This window comes from Maniola hyperantus, chromosome 22, assembly GCF_902806685.2.
Source record: "Maniola hyperantus chromosome 22, iAphHyp1.2, whole genome shotgun sequence".
NCBI classification, from domain to species: domain Eukaryota; kingdom Metazoa; phylum Arthropoda; class Insecta; order Lepidoptera; family Nymphalidae; genus Maniola; species Maniola hyperantus.
The window spans coordinates 2,372,076-2,396,353 of record NC_048557.2 but is presented as its reverse complement, the minus strand read 5'-3'; the positions used below and the strand labels follow the sequence as shown (position 1 = coordinate 2,396,353).

General features: G+C 38.4%; 4 protein-coding genes across 5 annotated transcripts; 3 read left to right on the top strand and 1 right to left on the bottom strand.

Moving 5' to 3' along the window:
* The first annotated feature begins 1,751 nt into the window (after window positions 1–1,751).
* LOC138403883 (uncharacterized) lies at window positions 1,752–10,785 on the top strand. Its single transcript, XM_069506005.1, has 2 exons — window positions 1,752–3,230; window positions 10,519–10,785. The coding sequence occupies exons 1-2, from the start codon at window positions 2,808–2,810 to the stop codon at window positions 10,783–10,785; spliced, it is 690 nt and encodes a 229-aa protein (XP_069362106.1). The 5' UTR covers window positions 1,752–2,807.
* LOC117992682 (putative nuclease HARBI1) lies at window positions 3,676–7,433 on the top strand. 2 transcript variants are annotated; one of them, XM_069506077.1, is made up of 6 exons: window positions 3,676–4,255; window positions 4,298–5,227; window positions 5,304–5,572; window positions 5,659–5,814; window positions 5,926–6,082; window positions 6,313–7,433. In XM_069506077.1, exons 2-6 carry the CDS (start codon window positions 4,977–4,979, stop codon window positions 6,554–6,556), a joined length of 1,077 nt encoding a protein of 358 aa, XP_069362178.1. In that variant the 5' UTR covers window positions 3,676–4,255; window positions 4,298–4,976; the 3' UTR covers window positions 6,557–7,433. The 2 variants fall into 2 exon arrangements, with proteins under 2 accessions (XP_069362178.1, XP_034836283.1); XM_034980392.2 differs by having other exon boundaries at window positions 3,676–5,227.
* On the bottom strand, window positions 7,767–10,104 carry LOC117992681 (uncharacterized). Its single transcript, XM_069506078.1, has 4 exons — window positions 9,930–10,104; window positions 9,587–9,844; window positions 9,129–9,492; window positions 7,767–8,531 (listed from the first exon to the last, which is right to left on the bottom strand). Exons 1-4 carry the CDS (start codon window positions 9,963–9,965, stop codon window positions 8,323–8,325), a joined length of 867 nt encoding a protein of 288 aa, XP_069362179.1. The 5' UTR covers window positions 9,966–10,104; the 3' UTR covers window positions 7,767–8,322.
* Window positions 10,786–18,011: 7,226 nt separating the features above from the next.
* LOC117993004 (uncharacterized) lies at window positions 18,012–20,773 on the top strand. Its single transcript, XM_034980753.2, has 2 exons — window positions 18,012–18,441; window positions 19,339–20,773. Exons 1-2 carry the CDS (start codon window positions 18,146–18,148, stop codon window positions 20,216–20,218), a joined length of 1,176 nt encoding a protein of 391 aa, XP_034836644.1. The 5' UTR covers window positions 18,012–18,145; the 3' UTR covers window positions 20,219–20,773.
* The last annotated feature ends 3,505 nt before the right edge of the window (window positions 20,774–24,278 follow it).

Below are 24,278 nucleotides of genomic sequence, written 5' to 3'. Positions count from 1 at the left end.
ATCAAATTGCTTCATATTACGAGAGTTAAAGTTTTGTACAAAGTTTCTGTAGCTTTGGAATTTTTAAATGTGATCAATTTAGCATCCTTCCTACAAAATGACTACGTTTCACTTACTAAACCTGTACTTAAACTAAATTTTAATTTGACATTACTAATAATCGAAACTATTTATATTGACATACCTAATATTGTGAACAAGTAACATAGAAGAAACCCATTGACACTATTTTTTTTTTTTTTTATTATTTTTTTTTTTTTTATTTATATATTTATTTATTTAAAACAACTCAGCCCATTTTTTTATATCTAATTGGTAATTATTTAAAATTTATTAAATAAACCATTAATAAACTTAAATCTAAAAAAAACAACATTAAATTAAAACTAAAATAAATTAAATTAAATCTAAAACCTCATCGAGACCACCGCAGCGAGGCATTGAACCCAAGATGCTGGCAGCATTACCCCTTTGGATGGCCAAACTAATTCTTTGACCAAGGTAGCTGCCAGCTCTCGGGTCCCCGGTTGACTCGATAACTATTTTCGCAATTTCTTCAAAAAGAGCTCGAGCCCCTGGGCCCCACGGCCCCAAGGTCTCCACACCAAAAGGCACGAATACGAAGCTCCCATCGAGGTTTTCATATTTGCGCCTCTTGGCCTGTTCGGCGCTGATGGCCGCTGCACCCGCCATAGAGGAGGTCGCCTGAATGTGGGATGCAGCTAAAGTGTCTGCACAAGTTGCATCCCAAACAAGCGACCTGCCCATCTTCCACGGTACGAGCGTCATACCATCAGGTCTCTTGCCATCGCTACGTGCCAAACCAATAGGTTCTAGTACAGCTGGCACATGGGCGGTGGCAAGGGACCTACGGATGATGTCGTTAAGGGTACTATGGCGGGAGAAGCGTCCAGCGCTTCTCGAACAGGAGAGATGGTGCCCATGGTGGCCGAAGGCGTCAACGCAGTCACCGCAGTGGCAACGGTGAGGCTGGTTTATTGTGGCGCCAAGCCTAAGACCAATGAGAACAGAAAGTGTCGTATGGTCTAACATAGTGCCCAGGTTGGCAGAGGGAAGAGCATGTAGCCAGTAGCCGGACTCTTTTGCCGAGACAGCGAGAAGACGAGCACGGTCTTTGGTAATTGGTATGTCTATGTGTATATTTTTTTTTTTTTTTTACAATTACAGAATTATTTTATTAAAACCTATACCTAAACATTTGCAAGCAATAAAATGAATGATTATAAAAACATATATATGTATTAATTCCCATAGAAAAAGAGGTTACCTTCCTCAACAACAAAATCACATCTCTCCCACTCCCCAGTAGATCCTTTCACTTCCCATTTACTTGTTCCAGCAATCGTCAATTTCTCTTTTTCATTAAGAAGTTCATCTTTTAATTTCTTCAAAGCATATTGTAACTGGGTTGGCTCACTCGTGAAGTTTAATGCACTCCTCCCTGTGGTTATGTAAGTGAGAAACTCTTGAGTGAAAGTGCGTTTCCTGAATCCTGTAAACGAAGGCCTACCTATAGACATAGGGTCGACATTTCCCAGAGACTTCGTCATAAGTGCTTGTGACATCTTTGACACGTACTTAAAAGTAATAGGGTTAAAAACCAATTTTTCTTTTTCAGCCCTCTTCTGGAAAACTGCGTTAACCTCTTTTCTAGTGTGCCACTTTGCCTTACTAGTTATCTTTTCCAAAACGCTCAAATTCTCAAGGTAGGTCCCGAACATCGCATGAAAAACAATCTCAGATGTTTTTAGCGGATCCGAACCACTCCTCATTTTAAACCTCAAATTTTTTGTATTAATGAAGTCCGTGTAAAGCTTTAGCATGGGGGCGCCTGAAAAGCTCCACTGGAGATTCCCCTTATTTGTCCAAAACACCATGAACAGCAATAATGGGAAATATATTTTTTGTGTGGATCGGGCAGTGGTTAAAAGTAATATGTCTCCCGATTCTTTCATAACTCCCGACACATTACCTGGATGATTTGCTTCTTTAAAAGCGGCTATTATTTCCGGCGCCATCGGTAACATTTGCAGGCTATTGTTCATTGCTGATTTTTCATTGGTAATTGGTATTATCATAATTAGTATAGAATTATTAAAAAACTATAACATAATTAGTTTAAAATAATTATGTTAATATTGGGTAAGTACACTTCTTCAAAAACTCGCCGCCCGGCCTATCGATCGCGATCGCATAACGATCGCGATCGGGATCACGCAGTCGACATCGGACGAAAAGCTGCGTCTCGAAATGCTTACGGTTTAGTATAATTACACAAGACAACGTCTTTGTGTGTCTCACATTTCTCCTAGAAATCTGTCAATGTGTGCGTCAAATTGCGGACCTAATAAGCAGAGCTTCTGTCCAATCACAAGAGAGAAATTTATATCAGACCTGTTTTGAAAACCGCGCGCGATTTAAATTCGTAAAAACATATGAATGTTTTATCTGTTGCAATCAAAATAAGATTATGATTCTGTACTTTTTCAATTTAATTAATTTATTGATATTATTTAAAAGACGATGCAAAAATTTATTGTAAATTATCTTATTTACAATTTAGGAGAGGAGAAAATGCGTCGTCAAATATAGGGTCACCAAGAAGCGTTAAATCCTTTTTTGAAATGTAATGGGTCCCCGAGACGATCAAGTGCACTTGACAAGTCTCACGTGATTGACAATTTCACTTCACTAGGGACTTGACGTGACTTGAAGGTTCCATCAAGTCCACGACGCAGTCGTTTGCCCTTTGCCCAGAATAGTGGTCGTCGCAAAAATTTATAATAATGGTTTCCAACGCAGACAAGGCATTCCTTGCTATAACTCTAGCGGTATCTATCACAAAAAAAGAGAAAAGAAAGAGGCGATGGTGCAAGGAATGGTATAAAATGAGATATCGATTCACGCATGAACATTTGCATAGAACTCTTCAAGCAACTGAGCCGGACGATTATAAAAAATTTCTACGAATGGACACCGATTCTTTTAAAACATTGTTGGAGTTGATTCGACCCAATATTGAAAAGCATGATACCAATATGCGACAAGCTATCCCTGCCAGCCAAAGGCTTATAACTCTAAGGTACTTAGTCACTGGTATGGACTTGGAAGATTTAAAGTTTATGTGTGCTGTCGCTCCTCGTACTTTGGATTTAATAATACAGGAAACGTGTGAGGCTATAATTCAAAAGTTAAAAGAAAATTTTCGGGTATGTATGATATTTATTTATTTTCATTTATATTCATCGTAACCTAAATAATCATAACAAAAATTAAATGTGATTGTGAAATATACTCCAACTCAATCACGCTAACGAATCCCGCAGCGTCTGGCTCAAATTCCTGAGCGGCATCTTCATTCGTGACGCCAGTCTCTCCGTCGAGAATAAAAGAATCTTTCCACAGTGGGTCGTTAGTCAATGCACTGTCGGTTAAAGTTAAATGTTTTGGTTGAGGCATCTTCGACTTATCGACCTTGTTTTGTGGTCTGGGGAAGGGCTTCTTTTTCTTCTGTGGTTGTGAATCCTTCGGAGGAGGTGGTTTGGCTAGTTCTGCATTTTGAATCTGCGTTGCGCTTTCGTTGGTAGTCGCCATTACGGCTGAAACCCTATAATCCTGAGATAAAAAGGGGAATATATGAGACAGACAAAATATGAGACAGACAAAAAGAAAACTTTTTAATGGTTTGTTGTATTTTATCTTGTATAGCTCGGTTGTGCAACCGATTCATACCCAAAAAGTTCTGTTTGGTCTATATACGTAGTCTCTCGATTCGTTTAAGAAGTTACTAAAAAGAATGTGTGTTAAGAACTTAGCCGCAGTATCTGATTCTTCTTCTTCAGTAGTTGGTTCTGGTATATGAATTACAGGCTGTTCATGAGACAGCCTTGGCGCCTGCATAGGTTGAGATGGCACAATTATGAGTGATTTGGCAGTACCATGCACCGGTGTCTTGCTTATGACTTGTGAGTGTGACTGTTGTGGTGTTGTTGATTGGTATGTCAAAGTTGAGTGGTGCCCACTTGGTGATGGTGACTGGTATGTCAAGGTTGAGTGGAGTGCATTTGGTGATGGCACAGGTGATGGTGACTGTTGTGGTGCGGGTGATTGGTATGTCAAAGTTGAGTGGTGCCCACTTGGTGATGGTGACTGGTATGTCAAGGTTGAGTGGAGTGCATTTGGTGATGGCACAGGTGATGGTGACTGTTGTGGTGCGGGTGATTGGTATGTCAAAGTTGAGTGGTGCCCACTTGGTGATGGTGACTGGTATGTCAAGGTTGAGTGGAGTGCATTTGGTGATGGCACAGGTGATGGTGACTGATGTGGTGAGGGGGATTGGTATGAGTATGTGTACATGGGTGAGCTAACAGGCAAGATCTGAACTCCGTTTCTTGACAGTGATCCCATTTCGCCTTCGAATAAAACATCATTTATTATTTTCTCCGCATAGCGTCTTTGATCGGCTGATAAACGTTTAAGTTTAAGAGCCCAGCTCTTTGCAATTATATCCGATTCAGAGTCATCAGGTTTTTTGAAATAATGCGAGGCTATATCTATCAGTTCCTGCTGTGATGTGTTTTTGCTTTTCTTTGGTTGTGGCATCTCTTTTTGATAATTGGATGACCCGGAAGCCTGTAACGCCCGAAATTAATAATCAATCCTGATCCATTTTTTCCTATCTGAGATTGATATTTTAATCTATTTCTCGGATATATCATGCCAATAAGTAATCCTTAGATTAAGTTTGCTATCTCAAAAATCAATCAATCGTCGGGAGGGCGGATCACAGATTATAGATAGGCCTCTGTTCGAGAATGACAGTTTTGACGTATCAATAACCAATCCGTCCAATTTGACGTTTATTTCGATCGGTGTAAACAATCGCAGATTGCAATCCTTTACATTCCATGGTTTGTGTGAAGTTTGTTGGATAAAAGTTAAGTAACAAGGAAAAAATGGCAATGATATTATTTAGCGATAGTGACGATAGTGATATGGAGCTACTTGCTCTGTTATCGGACTCGGATACTGAAACCGATAGCGAATCTGAAGACAGACAACGCGCTATTGTTCGGAGAATCCCAAGGGTTAACTATATGCAGAGTCTGGATGATGCAGAGTTCACCTTCAGGTTTAGGCTATCTAAATCTGCAGTGAATACGCTGTTAACACAATTGATGCCATTAGTTCGTGTAACCTCCACAAGGTAGGTACCAAACTATGTAATCTTATGTATGACTATAATGCGTCTACTGTTTTAATGTCTTTTTTTTATTTTAAAGGAATCACGGCGTTTCACCACTGCATCAATTGTTGCTGACTTTAAGGTTCTATGCATTAGGCACAATGTTGATTTCTGTAGCTGATTTTGTTGGAGTCTCTGCATCAACAGCAGGCCGAATTGTACGCGATATATCCATAGCAATCGCTAGCTTGTATGATGAATATGTTGTTGTTGACCAACAAAGTGCTGAAAAGTTCTACCGAATCGCACGGTTTCCTCGTGTTCTTGCTGCAATTGATTGCACTCATATACGTATCCAATCACCATGTGAGTGTTTGACAGCCTAATATACTGTTCTAGTAATATACTGTTGATAGTGTTAAATTACTTAAATTACCTATGGTTTCTTCCAGGTCATGTTATAGGAGAAGAATTTAGAAATCGCAAGGGTTATTTTTCCTTAAATGTCCAAGCGATATGTGATGCTGATTTAAAATTCATGAATGTAGTTGCTCGATGGCCAGGTTCCACACATGATGCCACAATTTTCAACAATTCTGTTCTTAGAGGTAGCTAATTATGACTTCAAATGTTTTAATTTACTATACTAATCTTCTTAAAGTTGTAACAAAACTTAATTCGTTGATAATATACACATACTTAATATTACTTGTTCACAGCTCAATGTGATGCAGGTCTGTTTGGCAACCGCTGGATGCTTGGTGACAGTGCTTATCCAAATAGATCTTATTTATTAACACCAGTTTTAAATCCTGTTACTGAAGCGGAACAACGATACAATGAAGCACACATTAAAACTAGGAATACAATAGAAAGGTAATTTTTTTAAACCTCAAATCTAAAACCATACCCTAAGGAATATTCCTTACCCAATCAGTAAGATTAATTCATTTACAGTTTGAATTGCCGGTCTCTAATACTGTTTTAATACAATAGTAGCCTGGGCTTGTAGGCTAGGGGGCTACATAACCTCATGTGTAGTGAAGCCACAAACTCTAATGAATGTTGTATGGAATATTATATTTTATTTATTTCTGCTATTTCAGAACTTTTGGTGTTTGGAAGCGACGATTTCCTGTTGTGGCTCTGACGTTGCGCTTATCATTACCAAAAGCCCAAGCAGTAATAATTGCCACTTCAGTGTTACACAACATTTGTAGAAACAATAATTTACAGGAGCTTCCTGCTGAAGTAGATCTACCGCCAGAAGATAATATTTATGAGGATTTAAATAATGAAATCACAAATGTCCAAGAAAGAGCTGTCCTTATTAATAATTATTTTCAGTAGCACATTTTGAAGTGAACCTATATATCCATACTAATATTATAAATGCGAAAGTGTGTCTTTCTGTCTGTCTGCTAGCCTTTCACAGCCCATCCGTTCAACCGATTTTGACGAAATTTGGTACAAATATAGCTTGGATCCCGGGGAAGGACATAGGCTACTTTTTATCCCGGAAAATCAAAGAGTTCCTATGGGATTTTTAAAAAACTAAATCCATGAGGACGAAGTCGCGGGCATCATCTAGTTTTATCTATTGAGCCTGGCTGGATCTCCGGCACAGAATATATAATGTCTCCGGTCATAATGAGAAAGGTGTTGATTTTATTGCATAAGAACCACTGAACTGTCAAAAGTTGAGTGGTGTGGTGGGATTCGAACCCTGAAACCCAGGTATCACAGCTTTAAATTTCTTTTTCATCACACTCGCTCGGAAATAATCCGTTTGCCCTTTGAAATCTGAGTGGAAAGTGGTAATTTTGCTCGCTAGGGCGCAAAGGTTGAAATTCGAACGTGACGAACTGTGTCTATGGTTGCGTACCTACTTAATTTTTTCTTTCTATTAAAAATGATATGATAATGAAACGTTCAGAAATGCGGTTCATAATTTTTACTATTTTTATTATTTACTAAATTGTTAAGTGACCCGTAGGAACTTTTATTATTATTAAATTATATAATTCATTTCTATTTTTATTTGGGTAATTAAATTAAACATAATCTGTTTCAGCTTTATTGAGTAAACAATATAATGAAGTTCATTGGATTATGAAAAAGTTTTTTTTTTGTTGTAAGAATTTTAAATTTGAATTCTGAACGCACCTGAAAAAACTATTCATTTATAGAATCTTCTTGAATTAGAACCTCCTTCATTGCCTGACTTGTGGCCTATTAATATAGAAAATTCTTATTGAAACCTTGACGGTACTGGCGCCTCTTGTATCAATTATCTAGCGTTTTCCTCGCTGTAGTGAGATGAATAGTTGTGTGTTTCGCACGGTTGCAAATTTATTTGCGCTCGAGCTTTTGAATTCCTCGCTACGCTCAGGATTCTATCTTAGAACCTTAGAATCCTTCGCTGGCTCGGAATTCAATACAAACTCTCGCGACAAAATAACAAGTTTGCAACCTTGCATAACAAATACCTATTAAATACGTTTATACAATTTTTGTAGGTAAAAGATTGTTTAATAAATAATAAAGAATTACGTTTTGATTCACATATTTTATTTCAAGTTAAAACATTAAACTTAACATTAGCATTATGAAATTTAAAACCCTCCTATTGTGTAAAACTTGTGTGTGGATTGGTAGACTTAACACACCTTTGAGAACATTATAGAGAACTCAACTATGCAGGTTTCCTCATGATGTTTTTCTTCACTGTTAAAGAAAGTTTATTTAATTGCTATAACTGAAAAATCATACATACTCTAGATTGAACCTGTAATCTTTAGTAAAACATAAAATTAAAATATCATGAAAAGATGTAAGTGCTAGTTTTAAGTTCCTTTTAAATTTTATAAGGAAATAAATGGGTTATTTACTATAAAGTATTTTTTATTTGGCAATGTTAAGGCAATATCAAATCAGATAAGTATAAACTAGTATTATTATACACTAAACTTCCCGTTTCCAAGATAGCTATACTACAGTAGGTATGCAGTGTTAGATGTCTACTTATTCCAATGAACAAACTTGAAATGAAAGCAATGAAAGGCTTTAATTATATATAGAATAAAAAAATAAAAAAAACAAATCAATTTATAATACTACTCCTTTAATTTATCTAATTCTAATTGCAGTTTTTGGATTTGTAAAACTAGCTGGGCATTTTTTAATTTATAGTTTTCGTTTTCCAGGTTAATATTATTTAATTTTGCATCTAAGCACTGTTTTTTAGCTGTAAAGTAGTCTGCTATGGCGTTGTTTTTAGCAGTCTTGCTATCATCTGTTGTCTGTCTTCGTCGACTCTTTCTCACTGAAAAATGATCACATGTTACATTGATGGTCACATAATATGTCAATGATATTTTAAAGACCTATTTTAATCTTAATAAGTACCTACTTAAAACTTGAATAACAGGGTGGAATTAGCCAAATCTTCTGCTACAGAGATATATTTACAGTATACAAAATCACAATATTCTAGCAATGCTTGTTCATTAATTTGTGCTATGATATTTCAGAAATAGGTAAGTAATTTTATAAAATAAAAGGCTTCATTCAAAACAGAATAATCTTAAAAATCATATCTATATAAATAAAGTCGGGAGAATTAGTTCAGGTTATCTATATATATAAAAGGAAAAGGTGACTGACTGACTGACTGATCTATCAACGCACAGCTCAAACTACTGGACGGATCGGGCTGAAATTTGGCATGCAGATAGCTATTATGACGTAGGCATCCGCTAAGAAAGGATGTTTGAAAATTCAACTCCTAAGGGGGTGAAATAGGGTTTTGAAATTTTGTAGTCCACGCGGACGAAGTCGCGAGCATAAGCTAGTATGATTATAAAATAAAATTAATAATTACTTTATTAAAAAAACAAACCAAAATTACAATAACTATTACCTGTCCTAGGTGCAGTAAGTGGAAATCTCTGTGGCTTATTTGGTGTTACCACATTTTGTAGAACCTGACAGTCGGTGATAGCACTACCACCATCACCACCGCAGACTATAATCTCTATGTCCTTATTAACTGATGTTGGCATAAAATCCACATCCTTAGTGAGCTCCACTGATACAGTAGCATTATTACCAATACCACCATCACCACTGTTTCCGCCATCATCACTCATGCCACCAATATCAACAACTATTTCTTTGTCACCCCCAAATGGCACAGTAAATCCACTGCCAGTGCTCCCAAGCATACCAGACACTCTGTCCAATATGTCATCTGGGGGTATATAGTCAGCGGGACCACCACCAGTCTAAAAAAATAATTATAGTAGGTAAGTATGTCACTAAAATAGGTATTGAAGTTTGACTAAAAACATAAGTAGGCATGAATTATTACTGGCTAACCTTAAGTTGGTTCATCCTTATCCTTGTGCTGCGTTTGCGTGAATTCTTCTTCAGGTTTTCCCATTTTAAACGCAGTTGTTGCGGTGTTCTTGGATAATGCGAAGCCGAGGAGTTAAACCTCTCGGTCAGTCGGACCCACTCTTCGGCTTTCATTTTGTTGTTGTAAGCATTGGTTGTTTTAGACGTTATTATTTTGCTGCCTTCTACAAGGTCCAGCAGAAACTTTGTTTCCTCCTTTGTTAAAGGCTTGCCTTTTGCCTAGAAATAAAAATGAGTTTTAGGCGCGAAATTAAGCGTTCCTAAACAGCGTCACTTTATGAAAGAACAAATTACAAATACTTACAATTTCAGAATCTATTGTCGATGACGTCGATGCCATTGTTTGTTTTAATTTTTAGATAATTATTATCACAATTTATATTAAATTACACAAAACTTTCGAGAAACTTTAAATTTTAAAATGCCAGTTGCCACAGCAGCAGACAGCAAGCAGTACACAGACTAGTAGTCCAACACACGTTCCATTTCTGCTAAAGTACCTATGTTAACTTGGTATTATAATAATATAAAATATTATTTCCAGTACAATTTTTACACTTTTCAAGACATAAAATTATTTGTTTTTATATTGAAAATATTTTGAGTACCTATTCATTATATTGTTTTAAGAGTGTTTTGTTTTTATAAAACGTTCAGTCAAATGTGTTGCATAAATCAAACATAGTACTGAAAACGGAACGGTCAAGAGGTAAAAGATCGCTAGTGATCCGGCGTCAAAAAAAAACTGGATTGTAGAAATTTGTTATTGGCATGCGGATCAGAGATCGATCGAGCGACACGCATTGATCCAGGATCGATCCTAATCTTGGATAGAAGATACATTATTAATTTCGGGCGTTAAGAAAATTAACCAATGTTTGTACTATTTACAGGTACCGAGAAACACCGAGGACTGGAAAAAAGTAGCCAAAGAGTTCGAGAGACGATGGAATTTTCCCAACTGTATAGGTGCCGTTGATGGCAAGCACATCGAAATAGAAAAACCTTTAAATTCTGGATCTTACTATTTTAACTATAAGAAGACATTTAGTATTGTTCTCATGGCTATTGTAAACGCCAATTATCAATTTATGATGGTTGATATTGGTGCAAATGGGCGGATGTCAGACGGTGGAACTTTGAAAAATACTTCGAATTGACATAGAACCTTCATGGTTTGAGATTTTTGAGTGAAACTTTTTTCATACGGTACCTATGTAGTTCTTCTTTTAAAAAATGTGCAACATTCGATTATCAACTTTCAGTTGTTTTTTTATTCAGCTTAGACAATAAAGATGGATACTTCGAAAATTCGTGTGATTTTTGAATACGAGTTCCGACGCGGAACTAACGCGGCAGAAACAGCTCGCAATATTAATTTTGCGTTTGGAGAGGGGACTGCTAATGAAAGCACTGTGCGATTTTGGTTTAAACGCTTTCGTGATGGAAACTTCGATTTGAAGAACGAACCACGTGGAAGACCGCCCACACAGGTGAATAACAATGATTTGAAAGAGATGGTGGAAGCCGATCCGAGCCAAACTACCCAGGAATTAGCTTCATGGTTTAACGTTACCTTACAATATTGACTCATTTGCGTCAAATCAATAAAATAAAAAAATATGGAAAATGGGTGCCTCATGATTTGACTGATCTGCAGAAAGAAACGCGTGTTGAAACTTGCGTTCGGAAGTGGTTCGCTGAACTAATGAAGCATTTAGAAGACATAAATGAAAGTGATATTTTGACCGAACATGACCGAATATTTAACGGTGATGATACTAGCTTTTGTATATCCCCCAAGACTGGAGAAGTCATTGCACCAAGAGGATACAAAAACGTCTACAAAATTGTAAAATGCAAGGAAAAAGAAGCTGTTACTGTCCTTATATTTATATCAGCTTGTGGGAAAATTTTGCCCCCTTGTGTAGTTTTTCCGTACATAAGACCACCTAAAGAAGTTATTAACAGCATGCCTGATATTATTGGGGATGATGGTTATTGGGAAAGTCAGAACCAGGTTGGATGAAATCAGACATTTTTTACGATTATTTTGTAATGCAATTTTCACCTGTTTTTATTAAAGAAGCTATAAATTGTGTTTGGGCTCTGGTGATGAAACTACTAGGTAATAATATTATTGACATTGATCTAAGTAAATACATTTTACCTTATTTTACCAACCCCCCCACGGACTCGGATTGGATGAGTGTGTAACCGCCCTAACGGCTGAATAAATTTACATATACTCTTTTTTGACACAATGTTATATGGATAAAGTATTTACTCAAAAACTTTACCTCTGATAGTTCTTCTGCCATATTGTTAAAAGATATAGTTGGCAGTACATTTTTATAATTTCGTGACAGCCTTTTTGATAATAGATTTTCACTATCGGTGTCAGTGTCTGATTTGTCACTAATGGCATCGAATTCAGCTTCTGCTTCTTCAAACGTGCTTATTTGACCTTTTAACTTAGCAATTAATACCAGTCCATGTACGGTCGGGTGTAGAAGCTTCTTACCTTCTTAGCCTTTCTTGCTTATTCCTAGGCCAAAATAATACACCATTCTGTTCCCACTTATCTGGCGACTGGCACAGCCGTTAATCTTAGCCTGCCTTTTTTAATTGTTTGAACTACTTTATACGGCATTATAATCTCAATAAATTTTGCAAAAAATAGCACTTATAAATCCTTTTTTTATTGAAAACCTTGCCAAGAATACTGTGCATTTCTGCGCTGAACAGCCAGGCCAATCCTTGGCACAAAAAAAGCCAGCCTTTCAGTCACCAGTTAAATAAATAAACCAATTGCTTCTTGTTTATAAACAGAGGACAAGTTACATCAAAATAATTTTTAAAGTTACATCTATCTATCATAATTTTATAATAATCTAACTAATAAGGAAGTATACAGAAACCAACAGTCCCTAAACTATGAATGAGAATCGGTATCCACCAAAGCGGGAACTGGCGTGGTCAACAGACTAATCAGATTCAGTCCGTCATACGCAGTGTGCCGTCACTCAGGAGTCAGGACTCACACTTAGATTACCAACCTTTATTTAAAATTAGGTTAAAACTTTGAATAGCTGTTTCAAGTTATTAATAATTACAAACTTCGCATTCGTCGCTTGGATAGTAATTATAAACTGTATAGACTGAAATATTTTCACACCAAAAACTATCTTGATACAATAACGATCTTATTCATTCTTGATTTTGTCACATATGTAATTCCTTGTTACATATGTGACAAAACAATCTATCTGATTCGCCAACTTCGATTTCGTGTGCAATCATGTCAAAGTCGTGCAAAATATGGTTTGTATTTGCGACCGTGCTTTCACTGCCAACTACGAGTACTTCTTCTTCTTCGCTCTGGGCTGGTTTCCGCACTTAAACGTTTCCGTCTGTTGTGCGTGCATTGCCCCTCCCCGTTGAAATCTTCACTCCAGCCATCGAAGCTCGCTCCAGAAGCCGAGTAGACCGCCGTAGAATACGAGTATTTTGACTCTCTCAGTCTCAGTCATGTTTTCTGTCATAATAATTTGCTCTGTGGAAATATCAAGAATTGTACAAAGATTTTCTCGATCGGAAGTTATATTTTCATCGTCATTTACGGTCTTATGTTCATTGTCCTTGTGTAACCTTTGATAACAAGATGAGCTTCGCCGCGCACATTCGTAGAGTCCGCAACAGGGCAGCGTATGTGCTTTCCCGTCTCTACCCCATGATTTGCGCAAAAAGCAAAATGTCACTTCGACATAAAGTCACGCTATACAAGACGTGCATCCGACCAATAATGTCATATGCCTGTGTCGCATTTGCACATTTTCCACCCTCCTCTCTCAAAACCTCTCAAGTCCTATAGAATAAGTTTATGCGTATGGCCACTGGCTCCCCGTGGTACGTGCGCAACGTGGACCTCCACAGAGACCTCCAACTTCCGACAATAGCTTATGACTTTAAACAGCTTTCCAAAAACTACTTTGAGATACCCTAACCCCCTAATAGTTGAGGCAGCAACATACACCCCCGACCGAAACTACATTTTTGCATTAGATTAACATTCATTATTACAAATCAATTAAAAAAATTAACATGTACTTAAAACAATCACCTGTTTCAACTTATTTATTATAATAATAATTCTGGTGGGAGGCTTCGGCCGTGGCTAGTTACCACCCTACCGGCAAAGCCGTGCCGCCAAGCGATTTAGCGTTCCGGTACGATGCCGTGTAGAAACCAAAGCGGTATGGGTTTAATAAAAACTGCCATACCCCTTCCAGGTTAGCCCGCTATCATCTTAGACTGCATCATCACTTACCACCAGGTGAGATTGCAGTCAAGGGCTAACTTGTATCTGAAAAAAAAAAAAAAAAAAAATAATAATAACAGTAACTTCTATGAGGTTGTAATGGGTCTTCCAATAGGCACGTCCGAACTTTGACAGTTGGTAGCGGCCATCTTGTTGAAGCTACATCTGTCAAATTGGTTGTCATTTATTCATTCTGTTTAGCCAAATCATCATGGATAGTGTAGCATTCAACAACACGTGCAAATGATAAAATTGTATTATCAAAATGAGTGTTCTGTTCGGGCAACGCACCGTGCGCTTCGCCCATTTTACGGTCGCCATAATCGTCCTACCGAGAGGACTATTCGTTGTGCGGTGGATAAATTTGAGTCCACTGGTTCGGTAAATGATCGACCAACACCCGTACGTCAACGAAACGCAAGGTCTGCCGAAAAAATTCGCCGCTGTCCGTGAGTGTGCAGGAGAATCCGAGGCAGTCGATTTCGCGTCGCTCACAAGAACTCGGCCTTTCACAGACCACAACTTGACGAATTTTGCGTCGTGACTGGGGCCTGCACCCGTATAAAATTCAACTCACGCAGGAATTGAAGGTAAACGACCAAACACAACGACGTGTGTTCGCTGAATGGGCACTGTAGCAATTAGCAACTGACCGTAATTTTCACAGAAAAATTATCTTCAGCGATGAGGCCCATTTCTGGATGAATGGTTACGTAAACAAACAAAATTGACGAATTTGGGACGATACCAATCCACATGAGATCCAAGAGCGTCCAATGCATCCCGAAAAAGTTTCAGTTTGGTGTGGGTTTTGGGCTGGCGGCGTCATCGGGCCATATTTCTTTGAGAACAACGTTGGCCAGGCCATCACTGTCAACGGCGAGCGCTATAGGTCGATGAATACCAATTTTTTTTAGCATGAACTGGATCATCTGAACACCAACGACATGTGGTTTCAACAAGACGGCGCTACGTGCCACACAGCTCATGCCACATTGAATATTCTGCATAAGAGATTTGAGAGCATGGTAATCTCACGTGGTGATGTGAACTGGCCACCGAGATCTTGTGACTTAACCCCGCTAGACTTTTTCTTGTGGGGTTTTCTTAAGTCGCAGGTCTATGCGAATAAACCACAAACCATTGCGGCTCTCAAAGCCAACATAACCTATACCATAGGTCAAATTCAGCCTGATTTATGCGCAAAAGTCATGGAAAATTGGATATCTCGCATGCGCTCCACCCAGAAAAGCCGTGGCGGACATTTGAATGATGTCATATTCCACACATAATGGCATCACTACATCTTTCAAATAAATAAATAATTTCGATAATATCTCACACACACTTTGTTTTATTTAAATTTAAAGATAGGACACGCTTAATGAAAGACCCTTTATACATTGGACTTTTAGTTATGCCAAATATAGAACAAAAAAGCTTTAAAACCTCTTGACATACATCGTCCCTGATGATTTTTTCAATATAAAAATAGTGGCAGTCGTGTTGTTTGCTATCTTCGATGTTTTCCTTTTTCGAGCGTCGTTTTACGAGATTGACTGTTATTATGGATGCTAGAAAGCTATTAAGTTCATTCACTGTTTGTAATTGATTAAAATGACGAAGTTACAGCTCTTTCTATTTTTGACACAATTTGAAAGAACTCTAATCGTTTGCACTCCAGGTTCTTGACTTCGTATACCAATTAGTTTCATCCAATGACTTTATGTATATATTTATTTTAAATCGACTTCCAAAACCACTACAAAGTAAAATAACTTTTGTTTCTATACGAGTTATATCGCATAGCTCTAGGTGAAGCGCTGACTCTATATCGCATAGCCCTAAGTGGAGCGCTGACTCTACGATATTGCTAGAGACACGAGTGGCAGCGTCAGCTATTGCAACATTGCGACCCAAATTGGAGTTTTCTTTAATTATTGTAAACGTCCAAAATTCATTCTGATTCTTTTGTTACATCGCGTAGCATTAAATCCAAAATTTAGTATTGTAAATTAGTTTTAATTTTATTTTAATAAAGTAATTATAAGTAATAGTTTTTTTTGGGCCCTCCGGCTGTGTCTTCCTTCACTGGCGCAGTCGGTAGGATACTCAGGAAGAAGTAGTCATCGCGACAACTCTCAAGAAGTTCCTATATTCAAAGAACCTAGAAGCACAAGCCGAAGTGAATCCAGACATCGATTCAAGCCCAGAAGAAATGTTTATGTAAGTACATAGAACTAGCCTGTGTCCTTACTCCCCCTATTTTTTAAGCTTCCACGATTTTCCATCCTAGGGAATCAAACCCAAGAGGGCCTGCATCGAGTAGGACCTCACGTAGATATAATTTAGATATAGGTAGAAAGTTAGAAACGATCAGGGAAGCCACCATGGCAAGCCACGATCCAGATACTATCCTTAAGGCCGTACGCGTGGTCCCCGAATTCGACGGGAACCCACACGTTTTACCTAGATTCATAAGTATTTGCGACCAGCTAGTAGGTCACTACATAGGGACCGAACCCGGGTCGGAACTCACTAATTTAAGTTTAATTAATTGTATTCTCAATAAAATCACCGGTCCAGCGGCGCGGTTCATAAACTCGAACGGAATAGCGGAGAACTGGGCAGGAATTAGGACAGCACTGATTAATAACTTCTCAGACCAGCGCGACGAGACCGCGCTTTACAATGATCTGGCTATGGCGACACAGGGGAACAGTACCCCACAGGAGTATTACGAAAGGTGCCAAACACTATTTAGCACCATCATGACTTACGTAGTACTTCATGAGGCACTTCCCTCAACGGTAGAGGCAAAACGCGCCCTTTATAGGAAACTGGCTATGCAGGCGTATGTACGCGGACTAAAAGAGCCTCTCGGCTCCCGGATTCGCTGCATGCGACCCGACAGTATCGAAAAAGCCCTGGAATATGTACAAGAGTTGAATGCTACGTACATGCAAAGTAGGAATGAATCATTTAACGATAGGAAACACGCGGCACCGAAACCCATTACCGCGAACCCGATGGTGTTCCCACCACCGATACCAAAAGCATTCCACTCTTCTCCGTTTGTGCCTCCAATACAGAAGCAGGTTCTCCCGCAGCCACATCAGCAGCAACCTCTGCCTTGGAGACACGACCAGGTAGGTCGACCGAATCAGCATCAGCCGACTCGCACGCAACAAATGTTCCGTGCGCCGCCTCCCAATTATAACCCTAAAAGTAATTCATTTAGACTTCTCCCTAGGAATCAGAATCAATCTCAAGTGCCCATGAGTGGAGTTGTTAACTATACACCAAAGCAACTACCACCCACGAACTTTAATAACCGTGGATTCGCACCTTATCCCCGCGAAACGAACGTCCATGAATTTAACTTCCACGAAAACTACTACGACTATCCTGAATACTATTACGACCCAGGACTGGACGACTATTACCCTACATATTATACCGACTATCCCGAAACCGACTGTGACGTGACTAACGAGCCCTCAGACGTAGAACCCGACAGAAAACCTACGACCTGTGAATCCCAATCGGATTTTCCGAAAGTCTCAACGTTAAAAAGACCAAAATAGAGGTAAACATCCAAACACAGAGACAGCTTCCATACATCCAAATTAATAACCCCCCGATTAAATTACTCATCGACACAGGAGCTAACCAATCTTTTATTAGCCCAGAAGCTGTAGCCTTATACTTTCCCCACATTTCACCAGAGTATGACCCATTCGAAGTAACTAATGTACATGCGACGACTCGTAGCAACTATTCTATTACGATACCGACCTTTACAGAGTTCAACGACACGACCGATATGAAATTCTTTATATACAAATTCCATAATTACTTTGACGGACTCATAGGGTTAGATCTACTCGAACAATGGGAAGCTAAAATAGATCTTAAAGACAGACCAAAACCAGACAGAAAGAGAGAAGAAAGATACACAGCAAATGCCGTAAACCCGATCGAAATGTATAACTCGCGCAATTTAAATTATTACGAAGACGTAATACCTGCGAACTCATCAAAACTACTCAGGTTACCTATTAATGCTCCTCTCACACCTCCGCTGCGAAACTTCAGTTGCGAAACCGCTGTAGGAATTCCGCTGCGATAAAGTGTAGTTGTGTAGTTGCGGAACGGGCGTCGGAACCTGCTAGTCATCAGTCAGCCATCGGAGCGAAATGTCGTCGTTATCAGAGTCAGAGGAGGAGGAAATATTATTGTGGACTTTAACTTTGAAAAGGCGTAAATCTCGTAGAATTTGGGTGCACGAGATTAATGAAAAAAGGAAGAAATTAGGAGAAAACCTATTATGTAAAGAACTAGAGTCACATGAAGATCGTTTTTATACATATTTTAGAATGAGCCCAGGGAGTTTTGAAGATCTACATAATCTTTTGAAGCCACATATTACTAAACAAAATACAAGGTTTAGGGAAGCTATTTCTAGCAGAGAAAGATTAGCCTTAACTTTGAGGTAAGTAAATTATTTATTTATTTATTAATCATTAATACAAAAAAAATATTCGGCATGTTACTAACTCTACGATAAGTGAAACATGTTGATTTGTTCATGATCATTTTGATTTGAGGTTGTTAAATCAGTAGGTATAGCCGTATTGCCCTCTTGTGGAAGAATATAATAATTAGCATTGTCAGTAACTGTTGCGTCACTGATCATGGAGTAATTTCCTGGAGTAGCCGGAGAATGCGTGGTATCACTTAGAACAGAGTAGTTGAAACTACCCGTTGCAGTAGAGTTGCTGTTAGAAGTTACAGCCTCCAGATCACTTAATTCAGCCTCCATCAAAATTCGGGCGATATCAAATTTTGCTTTTATTTGTGTTCGCTTTGATAGTTTTTTGAAAGTATCAGCGTATCCCAAAAATAATAAATCTACTCCATCACATTTTACATCAACTTTATCTTCACTTCTGTTGCGATCTCTTCTATTTTGTAAGTACTGGATCATTCTATCTGTTGGATCCGGATCCGGATTACTTCTCCTATGCCTTCTATAAATTTGTTGGGCGTTTTGAGTTTCTTGCGGGCGGGTATCTTGTGCAACGTCTTGTGTAGTTACGTCTCCCGTAGATTGAGAGTCAGTAGAATTAACTTTTTCAACATTCAGAGATGCCATACTACCTTGAGTCTCATTCAATGTAATTGCTGGATCAATGAAATTCATTTGATCTGCCCAAGTCCAATTTTGAAGCTTTTTTGCAGCTTGGCCACTTGTACTCTTTTTAGATAATTTGTACTTTTTGTAGGAGTCTTTTAAATTCTTCCACTTCGCTTTCAAAGTTACGACTGAAAAATAACAAAATAAGACAAAATTAATATTATTTCAAAATTAATATTATTTTCATTGCAGATTCCTAACTACTGGAGATTGCTATAAGACATTATCGTTTTCATATCGTATAGGAAATTCAACAGTTTCAAAAATAGTGACCGAAGTATGTCAGGAAATATGGAATGTTTTACAACCATTAGCCATTCCACAACCTACACAAGAAATGTGGCTCAATATCGCAGAAGACTTTTTTGGGAAATGGGGATTTCCTCATTGCCTGGGTAGCGTGGATGGAAAGCATATTACCATTAAATGCCCTCCAGATAGCGGCTCAATGTTTTACTGTTACAAAAGTAAATTTTCTATTGTGTTATTGGCTGTTGTAGACGCTAATTACAAATTCATATATGTTGACATTGGATCGTTTGGAAAAGATTCTGATAGTACTATATTTGAAAAAACAACTTTTTTACAACTATTGCGAACTGGTCAACTTAATGTACCAAATGCCCAACCATTACAACAAGGCACAGATCCTTTGCCTTATGTTTTAATAGGGGATGGTGCCTTTAAGCTGGAAACGTTTTTGATGAGACCTTTTGTAAGAGAAGCGGCTATGCAAGATAGAGATAAAAAGAGATTTAATCAGGCGCTCAGTCGAGCACGTGTAGTTGTGGAATGTGCTTTTGGAATAATGGCACAGAAGTTTAGGATTTTCCTAAGACCTTTCGAAACAGATTTGACAAACACAATAAAAATTGTAAAAGCAGCTTGTTGTTTGCACAACTTTATACAGACGAAAGAGTCAGCCGTACATACCAGTTCCAGCTTTGAAATAGAACAGCTAGGTGCCTTTCTACCACAAAATAGACCTGGCAACCGACAGAGAGCATCGTCGGCAGCGTTTGAGGTCAGAGATAAATTCGTTCAATATTTTACACAAACGCAGAGAACTTAACGTTATCATAATATTATCTATAATAAGTACAAATAAATAATTATACATATAATACATAATATTATCTTATAAGCAAAATAAACAAATACATTACAAATACAGTCTATTATTATTATAAAAAGACTACATACCTTCCTCATTTAATTCCCTCTGGATTTCTCTCCATGCCTGCAGTTTTTTCATATTATTTTTATAATCCGGATGATTTAATAAATAAAGAATAGGTCTATTTCTGACCTCTTGAATTAATTTTTCTGTGAAATCGACGTCCATTTTATGAAATAAATGTAGTTTCGCTTTTAATTTTTGTCGATTTCCACAAACACGTGCGAAAACAACGCGGCACCGCAACAAAATGGCGGCCGGAGCGCGGTAGTGTGGCTGGCGTCGGAGTATTATCGACGAAACCGCGCGGGGAAAGAGATAGAATATAGTTAAATCTATGCGTTAGAACAGGCAGTTCCGTGGCAGTTCCGCTTCTCCTACATACGGACAAAACACAGCGAAATTAATGCGGTTCCGCTGTTATGGTTTCGCAGCGGAGGTGAGCTACGGGCATAATAGTCAAGACGGCGATATTTTAATTCCCGAGCAGGTAATATCAAATTGCATCATACATAGTTGCCTTACAGCTGTTAAAAACAATCGAGGAATTATTGAGGTCTTTAACCCGACTCCACATGACGTTATTTTCTCCATGGATAGGACGATTAGTTCCGAAATTTACAACCTAGAGAGTTTTCAAAAAATTAATTTATCATCCCATGCGAAAGAAGTATTATCGCGACTTCGTACAGAGCATTTGAACCCCGAGGAACGTGCAAATTTAGAGATCCTATGTTCAAGGTACGCGGATATATTTTATATAGAAGGGGAAGCGTTAACATTCACCAATAAGATTAAGCATCGCATTAGGACGAGTGACGAAATCCCAGTACATGGTAAAAACTACCGATATCCCTTTGTTCATAGACAGGAGGTTAGGGATCAGATTAAAAAGATGTTAGAGCAGGGAATAATAAGACCCTCGGAATCCGCATGGAGTTCACCTATTTGGGTCGTCCCCAAAAAGGCAGACGCCTCCGGTAAAACAAAATGGCGGCTAGTTGTGGATTTTAGGAAGTTAAATGAAAAGACCTTAGACGATAAATACCCTATCCCGAACATTACGGATGTTCTCGATAAACTCGGTAACTGTCAATACTTCACCACTTTGGACCTTGCTAGTGGGTTTTATCAAGTAGAGATGCACCCCGAGGATATCCCTAAAACCGCGTTCAATGTTGAACACGGACACTACGAATTTTTACGCATGCCTATGGGATTGAAAAACTCACCATCGACTTTCCAGCGCGTAATGGATAACGTTCTTAAGGAATTACAGAATACCGTGTGCTTAGTTTATCTCGACGATATAATCGTTTTTAGTACATCCTTGCAGGAACACTTAGTTAACTTAGAAAAGGTATTTAAAAAATTGAGGGAATCCAATTTCAAGATCCAGATGGATAAATCAGAATTCTTAAAATTAGAAACAGCTTATCTAGGCCATGTTATCTCTAGGGAAGGTATTAAACCTAACCCCGACAAAATTCGAGTTATAGAGCACTACCCAATCCCGAAAACTACTAAGGAGATAAAACAATTTTTAGGTCTATTAGGGTACTATCGCAAGTTTATTCCTGACTTTGCTCGACTGACTAAGCCCCTCACGCAATGTTTGAAAAAAGGAAATAAAATTACCATGAACTCTGAGTATATTAATTGTTTCGAAAAGTGTAAGAATCTTTTAACTAATGATCCCATATTACAGTACCCAGACTTTAATAAAGACTTTATCCTCACTACTGACGCATCTAACGTTGCTATCGGTGCCATACTATCCCAAGGTCCCGTAGGTTCTGACAAGCCCATTTGTTACGCCTCAAGGACTCTGAACGAATCCGAACTAAATTATAGCACCATCGAGAAAGAATTGTTAGCCATCGTATGGGCAACAAAGTACTTCCGTCCGTATTTATTTGGTCGAAAATTTAAAATCATAACCGACCATAAACCCCTACAGTGGGTTATGAGCATGAAGGAACCCAACGCACGACTAACCCGTTGGAAGCTCAAATTAAGTGAGTACAATTTTACTGTTGTGTATAAAAAGGGTACAGCAAACACCAATGCCGATGCCTTGTCGCGAATACAAATCCATAACGAGGAGTTTAGCTCTCTTATAGCAAATCCTTCGGTGGACCATATTTCAATAGGTTCATCCACAGAAACTTCTCATACTAGTATGAAGAACTCAATCCTAGAGATACCCATAACTGACGAACCATTCAACAAATTCCACAGACATTTGACAGTCGTAGGCGACAACACCCGCATAGGCAACCCTTCTGTAAGCCAGCAGAAATTAGCTCCACGGTATATCCAGGATAAAGTCCTAGCCGACCTTCCAATCCATATCTATACATCTAAAAAGAAAAACCTAATCGCAAAACATAGACTCAAACGAGTTCCTAAGAGTCACAAATTGTTACAAGACACTTATTTCTACTGGCATCCCAATGACCCTCCTGACAGTTCAAGCAACAGTTACTCAGACAGTACGACTTGAAAGCTTGGAAAATGGACATGGACTACTAGGTACCGTTTAAACTTGGACTAACGAGACTAGTAATACACTATCATTCATTTTTACAATATATCTGACTCGACCATATTGATAACAAGGTTTCAAGTTTACAGATCCAATTACCCGACTTTAAAAGATCCTTGGAAAATGACACCTTCGCTTTATATGAATTAAAAATCGATTATCTTTACGGCAAGCTAGACAATGTGTCGATCCAGCTAGAAACCTTAGAGCCAAATCGTTCAGAGCGAGGTCTCATAGACGGATTAGGGTCGTTAATAAAAAGCATCTCGGGTAACACAGATTATACAGACGCAATTAAGTATAACAATGCTATTAAACTCTCTAGATTTTATTAGAGCTTTTAACACGCATCATTCGACTTTAAGTATAGATAAGATGGTAGACAAGCTTAGGATCATTTATAACAGGGAACATGTTATAGAACTAGAGCTTAGGCAATATTATAGTTTTAATTTTCCAATAGTATCAGTAGAGTCCTTTGATTTATATAGGCTAGCTGTATTCCCAAATAGGAACAGGCAGGCTCTCTTTCCGCCCTTTCCCTACATCCTATCCAACAGGCATTTGTTCTTGTACATAGAGGCTGAATGCCCGAAGTACAACAATCAATGGTACCTCTGCGAAAAGAAGAGTCATAAGCTTCGAACATCATCGGACTGCATCCAGAAATTACTTCAAAACCAAACTACAAACCTTAACTGCGGTATAACCACTACAACCCTCTTTCAAGAAGCCATAGTAGAACTAGATGGACGACACTATATCCTATCTTTTCCACGCCCTACGCAAGTTCACACCTTATGCAACAAAGAAGACTTCATCATGCCAAGAGGAATCTTCTTCAAATTATCACACGACGATACCATTCTACGTCACACTATCAAGTACACTCGCACTCACTAGTGGCATCATAATTTTCCGCCGATGTAAAACCACATCTGGAGTCAAGACTGGAGTGAAACCCAATCTGGAAAAGGATCACCAAGAAGATGGAGACCCCGGCAGACTTCAGGAGCAGCTTCCAGCAACATTTTGTCACAGTTTTCCCAAATAGTTGCTGATCTCAGGGTGGAGGAGTTATATCGCATAGCTCTAGGTGAAGCGCTGACTCTATATCGCATAGCCCTAAGTGGAGCGCTGACTCTACGATATTGCTAGAGACACGAGTGGCAGCGTTAGCTATTGCAACATTGCGACCCAAATTGGAGTTTTCTTTAATTATTGTAAACGTCCAAAATTCATTCTGATTCTTTTGTTACATCGCGTAGCATTAAATCCAAAATTTAGTATTGTAAATTAGTTTTAATTTTATTTTAATAAAGTAATTATAAGTAATAGTTTTTTTTGGGCCCTCCGGCTGTGTCTTCCTTCACTTACGTGTATTGTTGGGACGGGTAACATTGTACT